Here is a 21,117-nt window from a genome sequence, read left to right as displayed (position 1 = left end):
GTACATTAGATTGCGCTACGCTGTCATCGAACAGCTTCACCGTTAATATGAAATGCAAACATAGATAAATCTTGAGCCAAGTTCTCAATTGAGGATTATGCTTCGATCTTTGTGTATTCTGTAAAAACACATCCCTTTAATTATTATGTTTCTATATTAGCTATAGGTAAACATATTGGTATCCTTATCTACAACACACACATCCATTTTATTTTTCTCGTCTCCTGTCCATTCACTTCCAGGCGTCCAACTTGGTCCTTTAATCATAGATTGTAATTTATTTGGCCAATCTTGAAAACTATCGAATTTTTGGTAAACGTTGCCGGTGTAAAAGAACTTGAAACATGAAGGTACAAATGAGCGAAAAATAGATTTAATTTACAACGCTTCGAGTTGTTGGTAATTCATTAAATTTCACGTGCAACTTACTTGTTGATAAAGCGGATTAAATGTACGAGGTTGATAGACTAATCCGTACGTTATCTCGCTCACATATGGCATAAATGTACCGAATAATTTATCCCAAATTATCAAAACACCTCCGTAATTCTTATCTAAATATATCGGGTTACTGCCTGCAAAGGTTTTATTCATTATTTTATTTCTTTGTAAGTACGAAGAATATCTACCTATCTTATCGAGATATTTGCGCATTTGATAGGTACCTACCATGATGCACTCGATGATGATTGGGAGTATTTAACACGTGCTCCAAAACTCCCAGATTCGATACAATTTCCGTATGTATCCAAAACTGATATAACAAATTAAACTGCTGATGCATAATGAACTGTTTCGGTGGTACGAAGAAAGCCATAGGTAGATAGAGCACCTGTCAAGATAGAACGTACCATATTCCATTATAAGAATTTTGCCTTATCGGCACATATTTTAATATAGAAGCGTTTAAGAAGATAGGTAAAGGTACGTATATACTAACAAAACCACACCAGGCGTGAAAAATCGACTGTCTCAGACCGACGCCTAAATTGAAATCTTCCGAGCTATGATGGACTTGATGTTGAGCCCATAATATATGAATTTCTGTCTTTATCATAGAAAAAAAAGTACATCGTTACGTCATGGGTAGCTATAGCTATGGATACATAAAATTAGATAGGTATATCTTAAGTGAAGTTCAGGCTGTATAAAAATGAGTTGGAGGAAGGGTATTCTCAATGGATCTGATTTTGGTTTCGTGTTAACTGAGATATGTAGGTACCTACTTTTTAATACATAATAATATCTACGTGAACATGAATAGCTGGGTAACAAATACGTAAATAAAATTATAAAACAACTGAGACTAACTGTTCATTTTTGAAGTGAGATTAAAAATATGGAAATCAGCCATTTAGAAGTTTTAAATTTGAAAAATTGAAGCATGGAAAATTTTAACAGAACATACTCGACTCGTATACGTTCTGGTATTTCCACATTCAAATTTTCCATTTTAGCTATCGAAAGTTAACAACTATAGGTACTGACGAATAATTACGAATATTTAGAAAGTAATAAAATTTTCAGCACACCGTGACTAGCTCGATGAACCCAGTAATAGCAAAAATCTACCATCACAGCCACACAGTACCAAGTTGCTGCTGTGTCCCATTGCAATTCGACCAATTTGAAATTGTAATAAATGTAGCAATACAACCAATTTTCCAGTCCTCTTGATAATAATCTGAAAAAAATAGTCCAATGAAATGTTTCAATATTGTGGGTAGGTTTGGGTAGGTAAGGTAACAAATAACCCAACAATTGGGTTTTGAAACAAACCAAGCTTAGTTTCTCTTTATGATCTAAAACCCTCCTGATGCAATTTTTACATCGCTTCCTCGCCCCTAACCCCCCAAAAAGGATAAAATTACAATTTTCGTTCAAAATTTGAAGGGTTCCTTTCCAAGTCGGCCTAAGTCCATTTTTATCATTTTTGAGTTAGCAGCGCCATCTGCTGGTACAGGTCGGTTAACACCTTTATCACCTTGTCCCAACACCTGGCGTTACTTTTTTCGCTCAGGAGCGCTGTTTTGCCGGCTCGAAAAAACAGCTGATTATTCCAAAGTGGCCTAAATCCATTTTTTACGAGTATTTGTATACAAGTGCAGTTGTGCCGGTTTTTTTTTCAAGTTTTTCAACGATTTTCGAGTGAAGGCGTTTTCACATGAAATTGTTTCAGAAATGTATTAAATTAATGATTCGTGAATTTTTTTTAAAAAAACGCGTTTTTTCAGCTCTTTTTCGAAATTTTTAAAATCAGATAATTCCAAATGGGCCTAAGTCCACTTTTTCTGACTGTTTGACGCGCTCTGGAGCTGAAAATACGCAAAATTAAAAAAATACCAATACGGTACTTTAAAGCAGAAAGATCAAGCTTCACAACCATATAATCACATCATTTATTATTGAAGCGGAAGGGCGAGAAAAACACTTATTTGTGTTTTTCTCGAAATGGAAAAAATGGACTTAGGCCGCGACTTGGAAAGGAACCCTTCATTTGTATCTTTGAATGGTGCAGCTAATTTCTTCAAACTTATTTGAACGTTAGTCACCACAGAAAGTCATTATGGTAGGTACCTAAAAGTTTTGACCAAATTCAGCTGAGATCTTAATTTTGAGTTGGAAATCACCCAGAGAAAATGTTCAGCCCTGGAGACACCTTCGTAGAGAAGAGATTTGGCCATTGGTTCTCAAAAAGAGGGCATTTTCAAAAAAATTGTGATTGGGGAAAAAGCTGGAGTGAAGACATTTTTTTTTTCGAAAATGTTTCTTCTTTGAGGAACCATATCTCTCCTCCAGAAGCACCTCTGACGTAAAAATTTTTCTAGGGGCATTTCAACATAAAATTCAGGTTTCCACTAAATTTGATCAAAATTCTTTTACTTTTTTTTTTGTAATATTTTCTAAATGTACTCGTCTGGCAAAACATTATTTGAACAGCTGATACAGCTTGTTTGAAAGAGCATGCAAAAAACATTACCTACGAGTAGCCAAAATTTCAAGGCTCGAGTTCATTTTTTGATTTTTTAGTAAATTTTATACTTACCTAAAATCAATTTTTTGCAAAATAAAAAATAAGAAAAAATCAAAATATCACCAAATTGACCTGAAAATCTGTTTGATAAACCTATCTCCTATTTTTGAGTACCTATTCAAATTGACTGAAAATGGCTTCGAACCGTTTTGAGCAGTTCTGGAGTCTCCAGCAGATTTTTGACAGTTAAAATTTCCTCAAAATTTTACCAAATGAAGTTGAAAAGCAAAAACTCTTTTTATATGTACTTTGAATTTAACATGCTGACAAGTCAACTGCAGCTGTTTTCAAGCTACCTCGGAGCCTCCAGCGACATTTTGGAAATTCCACTTTTTCAAAAAACGCCACAAAATTGGGTTAAAAAACTTCAGCAAACGCGATTGGTCGCTCACTCACCAGATTACACACTCTTATTCTAAAAATTTGGCTTTTCAATTTCTTTTGGCGAAATTTTGTGAAAATGTCATCTTAGAAGAAATTTGCCTGGGGCTTCCCATCGAACTGTTCAAAACGATTCGAAACCATTTCCAATCAATTCGAGGACTCGAAAATAGGATGCATTTCAAATTTCAGCTTCCTGGACCAATTTGGTGAAATTTTGATTTTGGTCAATTTTAATTTTTAAAAATTCGCCAAAAATTGAAAAGTGCACTACCTAGTTTTGTCCAGTCCAAAAAATGTTCTGTTAGTTGAGACTTGGGGGTTCTCAGGTTAAGATGCCCATCTCTTGTTAGGAATACATAGGAACAATTTTTGAATATTTTTCTCAGCTTCAAGAATATTCCCTCTTTTAATGAGGGGCGAGAAGAAATGATTTGAGTGAGACTCGAACGTCAAATTGTCAAAACTCATGTACTTATACCTAACTGAGTATTTCAATGACCAAATAATGAACGATAATTTCAATTGCACAAACAACAGCATTTTTCCACCGACTTTTTGAGTCAACTGATGTTATTTTTTGGAAAAATGAATTCATTATGAGTCATTTCTATGCTGTCGAAAAATTAGTAGGTATGAATATTTTAACTTATTGAGTTGGTAGGTTCCTTCAAAAAACATGCAGTTTGAAGAAGGAGAGAGTTCAGAAACGATGGATCAAAAAATAAACCAATAATAATGTTGATTGTGTCGTAAATTTTTAAATGATAGCTTTCAATTCGAAATAGATGATGAAAGTTTTTCTCTGAAACTTCTATGAAGAATTTTTTCAGAAAGTTTCCACGAAAATAATCTTTTCTAAAAAAAAAAATGTTTTTTTCAAGTACTTAGTACCTTGGAGTTATTATTCTTTTTTTTTGAAAAGTTTCAAACAACACTTTTTATTCTAGAGTACCTACCTATGTTTTTCTAAAAAAAAAGTTTCGAAAATTTTGTTTTCGAAAAGAAGTTTTTTACTACTTTTTTCCAAGAAGTCTTTGAGGAAAAATGATTTACCACAAAAAGGGTTTTCCTAAAAAGAAAGTTTTCTTCTTAGACTTTTGCAAGAAACTTTTTAAAATCCTCCAACACACGATTTTTTTAAAATCAAAATTTTATTAGCTAAAAATCTCCGATTTGAATGAAACTTGGACTGTTGGAAAGAGGACCTCAAAAAACACCCATCCTCCTATTTTTAGCTGCTCAAGTTGATTTTTCGATTTTTGGCGAATTTTTGAAGTTTTGTGTACACAGGTAAAGCTGTTCAACTCAGAAAACTGGAAAAAACTACAAATAAAACCAGATGAACAAAAAATATGATTTCTGATGTAAATTCCAGATCCGGCAGACGGTAGTATTAATCGATTAGGTATCAAGCATAAACCCTTCAGCCAAAATTTTAGCTGCTCAAGTTCATGTGGTGGAGAGAAACGGCCATTTTTCAAATTCATCGAAAATATGAGAAAAAAAGTGAAAAATTATTTTTCTGACCGGAAGGCCGGATCCGGCCAATGGTGGTATGAGTCGATCAGGAATCTAGAAGACTACCTTTGGCCCAAATTTGAGCTCCGGAAGTTGATACGCGGGAGAGATGGATATTTGTAGTTTTTTCCAGTTTTCTGAGTTGAACAGCTTTACCTGTGTACACAAAACTTCAAAAATTCGCCAAAAATCGAAAAATCAACTTTAGCAGCTAAAAATTGGGAGATGGGTGTTTTTTGAGGTCCTCTTTCCAACAGTTCAAGTTTCATTTAAATCGGAGATCATCATGTGGGGTGCTTCCCTTGTAAGTAAGTATGTACTTTTTCAAAAACGAAGTTCCATTTTCAAGTTCTTCAAAAATGGGGTTTTATTTCAAAATCTCTTCAAAACTGTCCTTCTTCATATAAAAGAAATCTCCAAAAGAAGTCTTTCCCGGAAAAATATCTCCCAAAAAATATTTTCTACAAAAAATGAACTTTTTCAAAACTGCTGGTTTTTTTTCAGTGAAAAATTATTTTGCAAATTTTTTTTTTTCATTTTTTCTTATTAAAAGGTCGCGAAACAGCTCCGAAAATCTTGTTTTAGAAAAGAAATAGTGTTTTGTTGAACAGAAAAAAAAACATTGAAAATATGATGTGAAAATGTGAAAGTTTCCTTGCATTTCAAGTCGAATCGAGTCCTGAAACATTATTTTCTTGTATGTAGGTTACGAGGTGTTAGAATTAGGGTAGGTATCGATGTTCTTTTCATTTGACACTTCTCTATACTCTCAAATAATAGTTCACTACTGGACATCAGGAGGGGGGATCTAGTATTTTCACGTCTCTAAACAGAACATAAATTTCCACCCCCCCGAACGTATCTCAAGGATTATCGAAAAAGCAAACATCGAGCATTATTAAATTTTTTCATTTTTTTTCACTTTTTTGAAAAAGTTTGAAAAGTCATTAAGAGAGATTTTTTCTCAGAGAAAATTTTTAAACACCTAAAAATGGAATTTGGATTTTTTTTTGGAAATAGGTACATACCTAATAACTTCCTGAAAAATGTGAGGTTTTAATATAGCATTATCATAGTGTAGGTAAAGTTTTAGAGATGGAATTTAATTTTATTCAAATTTTAAAAAATACAATTCATCAAAATTGTAACAATTTTTCATTGTTTTAAAAATAAAGGCTCACAAGTAGGTACCTACTCCATCATTTACTTAACTTTCAAGATGAAGGCTGAATTTTTCAATTTTTATTACAAACACAAAAAATAAAAGCTACTTTTAGGTACATCATTTTAGAATTTGAAAAAAATGTACTGAGATGATTCTATTTCATCCAATTTTTTAACAAGCATTTTTCGAAATGAAATGCAAACAGCTTCAGGATGAATGGGACGAAAAACGTTTCTTAGTGTGTCTTCCCAACTTTATATTTTGAAGAAAAAGAGGGACAGAGGGGTGGGGTGGGGGTGAGGGATGATTTTCGCCTCAATTTTTTTTCTGTCCATAATATGTACATGGTAAATTTTTAGATGCTTATTTATAATAGGTACCTAGTTCAAATTAGTTTCGAGGAAAAAATTGTGAGTTCTGTAGTTCTAATAAAAATTGCAATATTATCGCACATCGAATCGAGGTATTAGAAAATAATACAAAACAGGTTAAAACAGAACCAACAAAGTTTCGTATTCGAATAAGTACCAGTACCTCTACGTTAAATTTGAATATTCATACACCGCATTATATGCAGGGTAGTTGGGGATGAAATTAGAATTATATGGGTTCATTTTAATAACGTGTATCGCGCGTAAAAGAACGTCTTAAATAATGTATTATGTATTCGTCGATATATATCTACCTATTACGTGTACGTGCTGTGTAGAGCTACACGTTAATGCAAGAAGCTCTCGTCTTTCAGATTAGACTATATTCTAAATAATTTACTAACTAAGTTGCAAATATTTTTAAAGTTACAGCTTTTCTTCTTACCTTCCGCATTCGTAGAAGATCCCATGAGATAAAGAATTAATACTATCGTTTAATCGTAAAAACGATCCTTTCTTCGTATACAAGATAACGTTTTCCAATACCATAAATAACGCAAAAAAGGGTAAAGCCTGCGAGAAGAGAAAAAAAAACAGTGCAAAAAAACTTCATTACTAAAACATTACCAGCTAGAAGCGTAGCAGTGAGCTGGGTTTCATTTAACAAATCAATTCTATAAGAAGAAAAAAAAAAGCTATTTTGAAAAGACAATTTAGGCAGAAAAAAAAACTTATAACCCATTCATCTTTTAAACCGAAAGTCACATCGTAGGCATAATACCGCAAGTCAACTCGCCTCTCTTATTCTTTGTTATTACATTTTCTTTTATTACTTCGAATAGTAGATACTAAAGTAAAGCTACAAGGTACTCTTCTTTGCAAAAGGTCTAATAAAATGCATCATTAATTCTATGAAATCTAATTTCGAAAATATTAAACGGCGGTGAATTTTCCGCTTTGGGTGAAAACGTCTGGTACTTAAGGCCGGCGACGAGTAGGTGTATATCTTATATAAATAGGTACCTACTTACTTATACTCGATCTTATCGTCGTCAACACTAAATTATGAAGTTTTCTCGAGAATAAAATGTCCATCAAAGATGACTCGGTAATGTTTTCAAGTATTGCTTTTAATTTATTCAGCTTCTCGCTGGAATTTTTTTTATAACGAATTCGTTTCTAAATTATTCATAATGCCAGTTAACGCTCGCGCCAGTTTAAAAAATAATTTAAACTTTGACGAGTTTAATTTTCGAAACGGATTGCGCCAATGATTTTTTCGCCTTTTTCGTTAGCTCAGCGATTCGCTAAATTCTAATAAATATAATATTCGTCGCGGATTTTTAAATTTTCATAGTGCTTTGCTCTGGTTTGGAATTTTGTATATTTCGAAATTGCAATCCGCTCGTGCTGTTTTTAGAGAGAAATCATTTTAAATTATTATTTTCCAGTTGTTTTGACGTTATTAATTTACATACCTAAGGTACTTCGAGAACTTTGGATTGGATATTGAAAAATACTCTTTCCCTCTCCCACCCCCCCCAGTGCAATTTTTACAACTTAATTTACAATATGAGTGTAGAAAACTCATCTACGAGTTTGAAGGTAGGTACAAGTAGATACCTAATATGAAAAGAAATCGAGCTCATTAATACACAAAAACTATAGGTAGAGGTATCTAGTTAACTACTCGTATATATAGAGTACCTATTTCAATATGCATTAACGATTCTCATCTACGATCCATGGGAACGCTTTAACTATATCTACTTATGAAGTATATTCTACTCTTAATATCACAGAGTTAAACGAAAAACTTTTGATTTTATGTGGCGATGGGGAAAGTTTCATGTATTACTAAGAGACATGTATTAACATCAAAAGAAACTAGTTCTCGACAATTCAAATGTTTGATTAATACTTATAATTAGATTTTCGTTATAATCGCAGAGTTTAGGGTATCTATATATTTTAAGGCTATTATAAACTATTACCAACTACATAGGGTTACACGTACTTACTCGTACGACGACAGAAAGTAAACTATGGAGTAGTTTTCCGTAATTAAGTTTTCAACTAGTTTGTGATTAGTTCTTTCGAACCGAGATGCTGAGAAGTTATACGTAATTTTACGAAATTGCATATACTTGAGCGTAAAATTTTTTCAACGAGGATGAGAATTTAAGTTAGTTTAAAAGAAGGATCTGAAAAGTCTCTGGTACCTACTATAGAAAATTCTTGCATCGAGATACGAAGTCGAAGTCGAAGTCAAGGTCTATGAAAATAATTCCAAACTAGGCACATGAAAACAAAAGAAATGAAAGTACACAATCAAACCAATTTCGGATTCTGAATTTGATTTTTCGATTCTAGACAAATTTTCGAAAGTTTAAATTTGGTTAATTAAAATTTCACGAAATTGAAAAATAGAAAATTGGAATTTGTTTTTTCTATACTATTTTTATTTCCTTTTTTTTCGAGTCAATTGATGGTGGTTTTGAGCTACTCATGAGACTGCAGCAGATTTTTGGTTTCTCAGGTTTTGAAACCTTTTGTCAAAATTTATTAAAAGGCTCGTGAAGATTTTTAATCGAGAATGTTCAAGTGCTAATTACATTTTAGTTAATTTTTAGACAATCGCTGGAGGGTTTGAAATGGCTCAAAATTTCCAGGAACTGATTTAAAAGTCGTTATGTCGAATAAAGAAACATTGAGAAAAGATACATGAAAAATGCCCTATGAGGCCAAATTTCTGAAGCTGCCTATGTCATGGTTTTAATCTGACCTAGGCAATCAGATTCGATCGTTTTTCATTGGAGGGTCTGATCATGATATGAACTGATCTAACCCCACCAAAACTTTGATGTGATTGGATCTGATCAAATCGGGTGCAGGAATACCCGGATCTGATCAAATCAGGTGCAGGAATTTTCGAATCTGATATGATTCGATTCTATATGATTTTAATCAGATGTAATAATTTTCTACTGGGAGTTCCATAAAATCGTTTCAAATTTTCTTCTGCTGAATCTTTCGATCAAAATTCTGATGTGATCAGATCTGATTAGATTTGGCCAAATCAAATTTGAATTATCGGAAATTTGACCCAGGGAATGTCCGGATCTGCTCTGATAATTTAATCATATCCAATCATTTTTCTTAGGATAGTTCAATCATCAAATCAGATCAAATCAGAGCTTATCACTTTTTCCTAGGTAGATGTGATGGTGTTCAGATAAGCGTATACCTATAACTATCAGATTTCATCCATTATTAGCCCAGGCAAATAGCAGAAAAAAATGGGCGAACCCAAACATAATTGCAAACAAAGGTTTTTTTGATGAATATTGTCTAGGGTGGTGTGCGGAACAACATACTAAAAGTCCCCACCCCTACCCCACGAGCTAATCCCCCCACAGTGGATCAAAGCCCCCCAAAATCAGTTTTTCATCAAGAACTCCTGAAATATTGAATTTTGAGTAAAATGAGCCCAGTGATCATTTCATCTCCTCCCCAATACCTATCAAATGAGCTATTGACCAACTCCCTAGCCTCCAGGGGGGTGGCGCTACGACCCCTCAAAATGATGTGATTTCAATAATTTTACATTTTATGATTTGGGACTTGTAACCTGTTCTAATTGATAAAATGAAGTCAAACTTGGGGAATGGGATTCTTTTGGGAGCTAGAGTTGATCTCTGGAGTGGGGAGGGTCAAAGTTGAAAATTACAGAAAGGTCATTTTTTTGGAGGGGCATAACATGACCACAAATGGAAGAAAAAGGTCCAAAATCATACCATCGGACAGTACCCTATCTGTGATCAACATATCCAAATTTCAGCTTCCTAGGTCATCTCCACTCCTTTCAAGATGGAAAAACCCGAAAATAGGGGCAAAATAAGGGGATTTTTAGCTTAATTCCGCTTTAAATGGGAGTGGAGATGACCTTGGAAGCTGAAATTTGGATATGTTGATCACAGATAGGGTACTGTCCGATGGTATGATTTTGGACTATTTTCATCCATTTGTGGTCATGTTATGCCCCTCCAAAAAAATGACCTTTCTGTAATTTTCAACTTTGACCCTCCCCACTCCAGAGGTCAACTCTATAGCTCCCAGAAGAATCCCATTCCCCAAGTTTGACTTCATTTTATCAATTAGAACAGGTTACAAGTCCCAAATCATAGAATGTAAAATTATTGAAATCACATCATTTCGAGGGGTTGTAGCGCGACCCCCTGGAGGCTTTGGAGTTGGTCGATAGCTCATTTGATAGGTATTGGGGAGGAGATGAAATGATCACTGGGCTCATTTTACTCAAAATTCAATATTTCAGGAGTTCTTGATAAAAAACTGATTTTGGGGGGCTTTGTTCCACTGTGGGGGGGGTTAGCTCGTGGGGTAGGGGCGGGGACTTTCAGTATGTTATTTAGCACACCACCCTAGATAATATTTACTAAAAAAAACCTTTGTTTGTAATTATGTTTGGGTCAAATTGCATATTGACTGGGCTATTATACTTATGGCAGTTTATGGCCATTTGTTTTCAAATTAATTTTTTTTTTTTAGTAAATTCAATGCTTTGTCTTATGTTTTGGAATCATTGCATCAAGTGGACATGTTTTCAAGAATTTTTCAAGCAATTTTTGTTGAATTTTAATAAATTTTACTAAATTTTTCTGTTGATTTGCAGTGATTTTTTCCCCTATTTGCATTCAGAAGATGATTTTCAGGATGTTTTATGCAATTTTGGCTAAATTTATTCAAATTTTAATAAAGTTTCATCACTTTAATGCTTGATTGATGGTTTAAAGTTATTTTAATGTTGATTTATGCAATTTTTGCTACATATTATATCGTCTTTCATTACTCTCTGGAAATTCTCAATTATCTATAATTTTATAACTTTTTTTGTGGGGGAGGGGGGTTACACCTTTCTCATGCAATTTTTGCCATTATACACTAAAAAATCAATTTCTGGCAATTTTAATTTTCTTGAATGTTTTTTGTGTGTACTTTTTATATAATTTTAACACTTTTTAATTTTTTTTTTTTTATTTTGCCAAAATTTAATTTGTTTGAGGTGATTTTTGATGCTTTATTTATGTTTTAGAATCATTTTGACAGTGATAGGTAAATAGTTTTCGTCGCACTTTCTCAATTTTTTCGGGGATCAAAAAAAAGCGCTGCCAAAATAAAGGTACTACCTGCCCCATTCAGAAAAGTGCAATTTTTACATTTTCACCCCGCACAACGAGGGGCTGGACCCTCAAAAAGGTGATTTTGGGGACATGGTCGAGACCGAAAAAACTCGACGGGGTTGTGTTGGGGCACTTCTCCCGATGCCAAATATGTAATTTTTTTCCGTGGAACTCTGCACAACTGCATTCTATGGCACTTTGAATGCGATTTTTATGCATTTTTGGCCATTTTTGATGGTAAAATTGCTCTTACGTCCAGTATATGGCTGGGGACCGAACGATTCTTGGACGTTTGTTAGACGGGGCTATTTTAACCCCAACTGCGCAACAACGGCGAAAAAATACGATCACAACGCGATTTTATGAGCACCAGTAGGCTTGTTACCACTCCCCCACCCCCAGAATTAATTAATGCATCGTCTATTCGATAATATCGATGCGACCCATCAAAATGGTATAAAATTTCGCGCTGAACTCAAAAATCGCAATCATTTTTAATTCTGACCCCCTCGCAGTGGAGTTTTGCCCCCCAAACTGAATATAACAATGATATTAAACAAACTTTGCACATTACACGTCGATACTGAGGATTTATGTGTACTCAATCAGAATGATTCTCATATTCGTTGCTTGGGAATATCTTTGCTTCAAAATTTTTCATTCAATCTCCACCCTCTCCCCTCCTCTTTAAAGACTATGTTTGAACATGGATTTGAAAACTTGAACATTACCTATCAAAATGGTATAAAATTTCACGCTGAGCACGAAAATTGCAGTCATTTTTCATTTGGACCCCTCAGTGGAGTTTTGCCCCTTCCCCCCATAAAGGTGACTATGAAATTGAACACGTTGCACATTACGTGTCTGTATACATATATGAGGATTTATGTAACAATATAACGCTTGTAATATAAAAAAATACTCGAGGAAAAAGGTAGGTACTTACAAAAAAATATGAAAATTGGAACAAAAATGAGAGAACAGAAAAATTAGAAAAACGAGAAAAGATACAAACAAACAAAAATGGAACAACAATGAAGGATAGAAAATACAAACAAAAAAAACGAGATGAAATAAAAAAAAAAAAAACAGAAAAATAAGAACGAGAAAAAAATGCAAACGTTCAAATAAGAAAATCGGAACAAAAATGGAACACGAAAAAAAATATAAATGAAAAGAAATCAGATGAAATAAGAAAAAAAAAATACAAACAAGAAAAATGGAACAACAATGAAAGATACCAATAAAATGTACTTAGGTATGTAAATGAAAAAAATTGAGATGAAATGAGTAAAAACAGAAAAATTAGAAAAACAAGAAAAAAAATGAAAACAAAAAAAATGGAACAACAATGAAAGATACAAAAAATACAAACGAAAAAAACGAGATGAAATGAAAAAAAAACAGAAAAATGAGAACGAGAAAAAAATACAAAGAAATAAGAAAATTGGAACAAAAATGAAAGATGAAAAAAATATAAATGAAAAGAAATCAGATGAAATAAGAAAAAAAGAAAAACGAGAAAAAAATACAAACAATAAAAATGAAACAACAATGAAAGGTACAAAAAATGTAAATGAAAAAAATGAGATGAATAGAGTAAAAACAGAAAAATTAGAAAAACAAGAAAAAAAATGAAAACAAAAAAAATGGAACAACAATGAAAGATACAAAAAATACAAACAAAAAAAACGAGATGAAATGAAAACACAAAAACAGAGAAATCAGAACGAGAAAACAATACAAGGAAATAAGAAAATTGGAACAAAAATGAAAGATGAAAAAAATATAAATGAAAAGAAATCAGATGAAATAAGAAAAAAGAAAAACGAGAAAAAAATACAAACAATAAAAATGGAACAACAATGAAAGGTAGGTACAAAAAATGTGAATGAAAAAATGAGATGAATTATTTATGAATAGAGTAAAAACAGAAAAATAGATAGGTATGCAAAAACGAGAAAAAAACCACTCCGATTACATGTGCATAAATTTTCATATACTGACACGTAATGTGCAAAATTTGTTCAGTTTTATAGTTAGATTCATTTTGATGAGAAAAACTCCACCGAGGGAGTCCAAATGAAAAATGACTGCAATTTTCGTGCTCAGCGCGAAATTTTATACCATTTTGATAGGTAATGTTCAAGTTTTCAAATCCATGTTCAAACATAGTCTTTAAAGAGGAGGGGAGAGGGTGGAGATTGAATGAAAAATTTTGAAGCAAAGATATTCCCAAGCAACGAATATGGGAATCATTCTGATTGAGTACACATAAATCCTCAGTATCGACCTGTAATGTGCAAAGTTTGTTTAATATCATCGTTATATTCAGTTTGGGGGGCAAAACTCCACCGTGGGGGCCAGAATTTAAAATGATTGCGATTTTTGAGTTCAGCGCGAAATTTTATACCATTTTGATGGGTCGCATCGATATTATCGAATAGACGATGCATTAATTAATTCTGGGGGCGGGGGAGTAATAACAAGCCTATTAGTGCTCATAAAATCGCGTTGTGATCGCATTTTTTCGCCGTTTTTGCGCAGTTGGGCTTAAAATAGCCCCGTCTAACAAACGTCAAAGAATCGTTCGGTCCCCAGCCATATCCTGGACGTAAGAGCCATTTTACCATCAAAAATGGCCAAAAATGCATAAAAATCGCATTCAAAGTGCCATAGAATGCAGTTGTGCAGGGTTTCACGGAAAAAAATTACATATTTGGCTTCGGGAGAAGTGCCCCAACACAACCCCGTCGAGTTTTTTCGGTCTCGACCATTTCCCCAAAATCACCTTTTTGAGGGTCCACCCCCTCGTTGTGCGGGGTAAAAATGTAAAAATTGCACTTTTCTGAATGGGGCAGGTAGTACCTTCATTTTGACAGCGCATTTTTTTGGTACCCGAAAAAAAAAATACAAAATCAACTTCTAGAGCACTTTTTCGTGTATGGATAAAATATAGTCTACTCTACCTAACCATAGAAAAAACCTAAGTACTTTTTTAATCAAAGGAACAAGTGCAACGTGCATATTACGTAAAAATAATTAACACCTACATTTGTACGTAATCAATAAAATATCGTTTCTTTTGAAAAACATCGAAAGAGGTAAATTGAAACGAACAAGTAAATAAATGAAACACGAACATTGTAAATTAGCTGATAACTCATTATCTTTCATTTCGTTCGAATATTATCTACGGTAGGTAGTTAACTTTAATTGAACGGATTTGTTTATTAATTTAGAATGCGAATGTGTGAAATGTGTAACTAACTTAGTTACGTGCACCTATAACATGCTTTAATAGGTATATTTTACATCATGCGACATTGATTTTTTTTTCAGAAAATATAGTATTGCGAAGCGACTTACTGAGAGTGAGAGGAGGGTTCCTCAATAGAAATGGGGCTACATAGGTGCTTGTTTTTGTTATCATACAGAATAGCTAAAATACATCCACGTACCAATCCAAACCAAACGTTGATAAAGTAGGTATTGTAGCGTATACCTATTTCTTATAAATAGGTAGGTATCTACTATTACACGACATACATACGCGTATATGGATTTAAACGTATTAAAAATAAACGATCCGGATCCGGCAAGCGGCATTTACAAATGAAAAAAGCTCGCATCGCGTTGGTAATTAATTCCATAAAAATCAATTAACCTCTTTAAATACGGAACTGCCATTTTCAGTCTTATATTCGGAAGGTGTCACAATATAGAACATACGTAGTAAAGCTTTTATCCAATATGTCACATCCATTGGTGTCACTTTTTCACTAAATTAAAACGGGCCCCTGGCTTTAAAAACCTTTATCAAAAGTACCTGAAAAAACAATACACACACGGTATGAGTTAAAAACACGGCTCAACTTTTTTTTTCCATTAGTTAAGTAATCAACGTTATGAGCCTTCAAAATAACGCTATTATGTTACATCGTATGTATACAGTACTATATAACTCGTAGTATACTATAATAAAGAACGCTGTTTATACGCGATGAAAAAAAGAACTAAAAACATTTTTGATGGTAAAATTCACGCCGAGCGAAAGTGGCAATTTAATCGAAAATCACGACATTGTACAATCATCACATACTACAACCTACGAGTACATTACGTATTAACACTCGATACTAACTTTTGAAAAAAAAAATTTAGATCACTAAATTTCTATAATTACCAAAGCACATACCGGTGCCAAGTTTATTAACTAACACGCGGTTCAATTCAATAATTGTAAGCTTGTGCTTGCTCCGACGACGATATACCTCTATTAAAACAACTCGGTGTTATCGTAAACGCGCCGTCGACTTGGCGAAATACGAAAAAAAAAAAATTGTAAACAAATCCGTCGTGTTTTTGATAGATAAACGAGTAAACAGTGATAATTACCATATAGTTCAAAAGCTCGACTTGGTTGAATTCGCGCGAAAAAAAATACTACAGTGTTTTTAGCTTTTGGAACGCGAATCGACAGCTAGCTATTTTGTACTGTAAATTCCTGGAATAAGTTCAACATTTTACCACTACGAGGAAATAGTGCCTTTTTTTTAAAGAAAGGATAAGGAAAAAAAGATCTAAAAAAATGCGATCGTCTTGTAAACCTTGGAGTATGATTTTTTTTCTTCTTTATAAGATGCTTTGGCGTAAGCTCAAAATATTTCAGGTTGATGAACCGACCGACGGATGTGGTTGAAAACACGACGAAGCTGAATTAGATGTAATTGGTGGTAGATTTGTTTACGTAGTAAGTGAAGTCAAAGTTTTTGCAATAGCAAGCAGATTTTTTTTTGATGGGGATCGGGTGGAAAATTTTACCTACGAGTAGAGATTTGTATGAAGTAAGTAAATGCAGTCTTCGATTAATTTCTCTGACAATGTTGCTTAATTTGGATGATGAGAGATGTGTTTTAATTAATTTCTTTCGCGTGTTCTCTTGGAAGAACTAATTTTTATTATTTTTTTTTTCACGAGGAGACTATAAATTAATTTTTTTTTTTGCTAGTCGTGAATTTCATCACGTAGATTTATTTACAAAACGTTTCTAAGCGTGGAAACCTGTTGTCAGATAAGAAAATTCGTGTGACTTGAAAAAACTGAAAAAATACTTGTTTTTTAGGTAAAAAGATAGAGAAGCTTATCTCGAGTACCTATTTTTACAATATGCCAGATAAGAAAGTGCAGTCCATTTTCAAGTTGGTAATTTTCATTGTGTGGGTAATTTTTTGAAACAAATTTAAATGGCCAATGATTAAGGAAGTTTTTCCCTTTCTTTTAGTACCTACCTAGGTAATTAGGTATCTTAAGAGTGTTGATTTTCATTTTTTTTGAATGCCTTTTCCACCCACATTCTTCAAAAAGGTATTTCCCAATTTTTTTTTCAGAGGTTTATTATCATCTTAGGCTGTTTAGTGTTTACAATCGATTAACATGAGATTTGAAACGAAAGTAGAGGTATTAGAAAGCAATAGCCTTGAACTTTTTCAAATTCTTTTGACCTCAAAAATGACCTCAAAGTCCAAGTACTTTAAATAGGTAGGTAGTTCAAATCAGCGTGAAGTTTGATTTTTTTTCACGTTTTCTGGAATTTAAAAATTGGTCAAAAATTCACTTTTGAACTGACCTTACCGGAATTTCTTGGAAACCACCTAAAATGGTAGAGAGGGCACCCAATATGCCCCAAGAAAAATAAAAGGTGCTCTTATGTTCATTTTTTGGCCAAGCTATACTCAGTGATTTGAAATTTATGGAAGAATTTAAAATCTCGCTGGAGGCTCCAAAAAGGTCAAATTGAGATTGTTTTTGAGTGCAATGGACGTATAGACACATGATATGATATCTTTCAGAGGAAATAAATTTTTATCCTAGTTAGGCAACTTCTTTAAAAATTCCTTTTTTTCACGTCTTCTGAAATTTACTATGTAATTGGTCAAAAATGCACTTTCAACTTGGCCCTCCTGGAATTCCACGTAAACCTAAAAAGTTTCAGAGGGTGCCTAATAGATAATCACCAAGGTTTGTTGGGAGGTGGAAGAGAAGGAGGGGGGGTGTTCGACTGAAACTTTGCCCACTGATATAGGGGAAAATACCTACCAGTACCAATTATGACTTATGTGAATTTTTATTTTCTGTTTTGGATTTTTGGGGTCCAAATGTGAATTTTTCTATTTTAACATAAGAAACAAATTGACCCGAGCGAAGGAAGGGCGAAAGTTTTTGAAAATTTGATTATTATAGTACAATCATTTTTAGCAAAATTTTTAGTCGAACCTCGGAAAAATTAGGGGAAAGCTGAATTTCACATTATTTGTTCAGATTGGTCTCTAAAACAACCCATCAAAAGTTGCACCCTGCAACTTGACCACTACCCCGCAAGAGGTCATTAACCTTTGCCGATACAGGTTTTTTGGCTGTATCGCCGACATAAAGGGTCCGAGAGGAAAAATGTTCAAACAAAAATTGTTCTACGCTAAATTTACTACAAGCACGACCAGTCCAGCTTTTCCCAAAATGGCGATTTCACCCTTACTAAGGAGGGGGTAAAGTTGCCAATTTTATGAAAATTGTTTTTAAAAATGAAAATCGACAATTTAAAACGTAAACTCGATTCACGGTAGACCCGAAAATGTTTTGACCAAAGTTGCACACTGTGACTTTTCTGCTACCCCCACAAGAGGTCATTAACCTTTGTAAATCTACGTTTTTTCGGCTATATATCGCGAAAATCAAGGGTCGGAGATAAGTGATTGAACTAAAATTTGACCTAGAAGGATACAATTTGGGATATATCCAATTTTTGAACCTGCCAAATCGATTAGGAACTGCTTCAAACCATTTTGAGCAGTTCTGGAGCCTCCAGCACATTTTTTAAACTTGAAAATCCCACAAAATTTCATCAAAAGCAGTTAGAATGCTAAAATTCATCCCGTAAACTATAAATTTCAACACTCTAGGGAGTCGATTGCAAGTAGATTTCAAGTCATTTTGGAACCTCCAGTGACTTTTTGGAAATTACTGGAGCCTCCAGCAGATATTTCAATGCTTGAAATTTCCATAAAAATTTACCGAACAGAGTTGGAAATCCAAAATTCACTCTGTACTCCAATTTTAATGCGCTATCAAGTCGACTGCAGGTTGGTTCAAGTCATTTTGGAGCCTCCAGCGACTTTTCAAAAATTCCTAGAGCCTCCAACAGATCTTAGAAACTTAAAATTTCATAAAAAGCAGTTGGAAAGCTAAAATTCACTCTGTAAACTAATTTTAATACAATACTAGCCAACCCGTTAATCGCGCATACTGCGCGATTCTTCAAAACCTAAATGTACATTTTAAAAATTCATTAGCTAATATGTAGAATGATCACGATTTTTCCACTGTTAGTTATTGGAAAATTCAAAAAAATGAGCTTCGCTTTTTCAGAAAGAATTGCAAAAAGGTATAATTTTTTTTGACAATTATCGTCAAAAAGCCTTGTTTTTTTCCTATTAAGGGGATATTCTCAATACATAGTAGTAGTATAACCAAAATGCCTTATTTTACATTGGTCTTATGGGACAAAGTTTAATGTTATAATTTAGAGCCGCGGATGCATGGAATGGGCTCAAATTTGAAATACATGTTTTTCAAGACATTTTGAACAATCTTGTGCATGCATTTGTCAATACGTTGAATAGGTTTTCAATAAATACAGTTTTAAGAAACGTTGGATTTTTTCTCAAAAAGTCCAACATTTCATTAAATCGTATTTTTTCTAAAACTACTCAACGTATCGACAAATGCATGCACAGGATTGTTCAAAATGTTTTGAAAAACGTATTATACCCAATTTGAAGCTATTCCATGCACAAATGGCTTTGAATTATGTGTTTGAAGTTTGGCAGGCGGACAGATATACTACCATGTATTGAGAATATCCCCTTAAGTACAGATCAAAATTTTGCTTTTTGGTAAAAATTGATGAAAAATTTTGCTTTTAATGAAATTTGTAAAAAATCTGCGGGCTACCTTTTTTCCAAAAAATTGTTCAAAAATCTACCTGTTTTACCAGAAACTGTTAATTGATAATTACTAAAAAGTTCTACTTTTTTTGCAATACATAATTATTGAAAAGTTTTGAAAGGGTCTTTTTTTGTTTATATCTTATTCTCAAAAAGTTCCGCTCTTGGCTAACATTGGAGTTCTTGATGAGGCTTTTTTAAAAATTAACAGAAAAAAATATTGTTTTATCGCAAAAAATTCCAATATGTAAGTACATACTTAATTTCAACTTTTATCACCAAAAGTCCAAAATTTACTCCAAAGCGTCGCTTTCTCTCCAAATGTATTCTAAAAACACTCAATCACTCTCATAAAAAATCAAAATAATGTCCAGTTTTTCAATAAAAGTTGCGAAAAAGTATTATCACTCTTTCCAACAATTGGCGAAAAGTCCTGGTTTCATTTCTTAAAAAGTCTACAAAAATGATAACTTTTTGGCAACATTGCAAACTCTTACAAAAAATATCAAAAAAAAACTTGTTTTTTACCCTATAGTTTTACCTAATAAAAGCAACAAAAATAATTGCAAAAAATGTAAACTACATAATTTTTTTGTCGATAACTACCAAACTTGCTACTTTTTGCTAAAATTGAGTTTCTTTTTTTTTTTACCAAACCAACAGTCTCGTTTCTTTTAAATTTACAAAAATGTTTTGTTTTTTAGTTTTAAAAAAATCATTTTTTATCAGAAATTACCAAAAATTTCAGTAGTTTTTTTTCTGTTCGCTAAGATTATCAAAGTCTTGACTCAAATGACTCAATCTGCTGCACCCTCTGCATAAATTGGTGAAAACTTTCAACCTTGCATAGTATATGACTTGATCTGGTCAAATATCTCATGTCAAGAAATTTTGAGGTTTCGCTCAACTTTTACCATCAACTTTTGAAAATTTCTGAAAAAAAGCTAAGCGAAAGCTCAAAACTTCTTGACATGTGGTATTTGGCCTAAAATAACAACCTCTCAGTAAAAGGGCTTTGAAGTGTAGATGTGCAAGCTTATGTTGAAAGTACAAAAAATTGTGTAGTAAGCTGAAAAAACATTTGATGGGCAGACAAAAATACTTATGTTGTACCCTAAAAGATCTAAGTTGAAGAACAATTTTTAACAGAAAAAAACTCTCAAAAGTTTATGGTAAAAGTTCAGTGAAAGCTTTATAGTTCATGACATGAGGTAATGTTGACGATGCACCCTGAATGTTTTTTTATTATAAAATCAACTTTTTGTCATAACTTCGTTTCACATTTCAAAATTTAGTAAATGGTTTTCAAGCTTTTTTTAGCTCATGGTGAAAATTGTTGAACTTTCAACATAAACCTGCATATCTATGTACTATTCAAAACCTTTCTATCAAGCGGCTGTTTATCAAAATCGGTTCAGCTGTTGCAGAGATCTTGCTGTGA

General features: G+C 33.2%; 1 protein-coding gene across 8 annotated transcripts in view; it reads right to left on the bottom strand.

The window, feature by feature from the left end:
• Positions 1 to 21,117, bottom strand: part of LOC135839129 (alkylglycerol monooxygenase-like) — a 57,958-nt gene that overhangs the window by 541 nt on the left and 36,300 nt on the right. For 2 of the 8 annotated variants that reach the window (XM_065355014.1, XM_065355016.1), the window contains 8 exons: positions 15,341 to 15,502; positions 6,918 to 7,045; positions 1,533 to 1,684; positions 941 to 1,044; positions 670 to 832; positions 430 to 575; positions 202 to 336; positions 5 to 118 (listed from right to left, as the gene is read on the bottom strand). In XM_065355014.1, coding sequence (XP_065211086.1) covers positions 5 to 118; positions 202 to 336; positions 430 to 575; positions 670 to 832; positions 941 to 1,044; positions 1,533 to 1,684; positions 6,918 to 7,045; positions 15,341 to 15,439 — 1,041 coding nt within the window. In that variant the 5' untranslated portion in view covers positions 15,440 to 15,502. The other 6 variants (XM_065355018.1, XM_065355013.1, XM_065355017.1 and 3 more) reach the window with 6 other exon arrangements.

This window comes from Planococcus citri, chromosome 3, assembly GCF_950023065.1.
Source record: "Planococcus citri chromosome 3, ihPlaCitr1.1, whole genome shotgun sequence".
Taxonomy (NCBI): Eukaryota; Metazoa; Arthropoda; class Insecta; order Hemiptera; family Pseudococcidae; genus Planococcus; species Planococcus citri.
The sequence above is the reverse complement of the archived record's forward strand: the minus strand, read 5'-3'. Positions and strand labels throughout refer to the sequence as shown.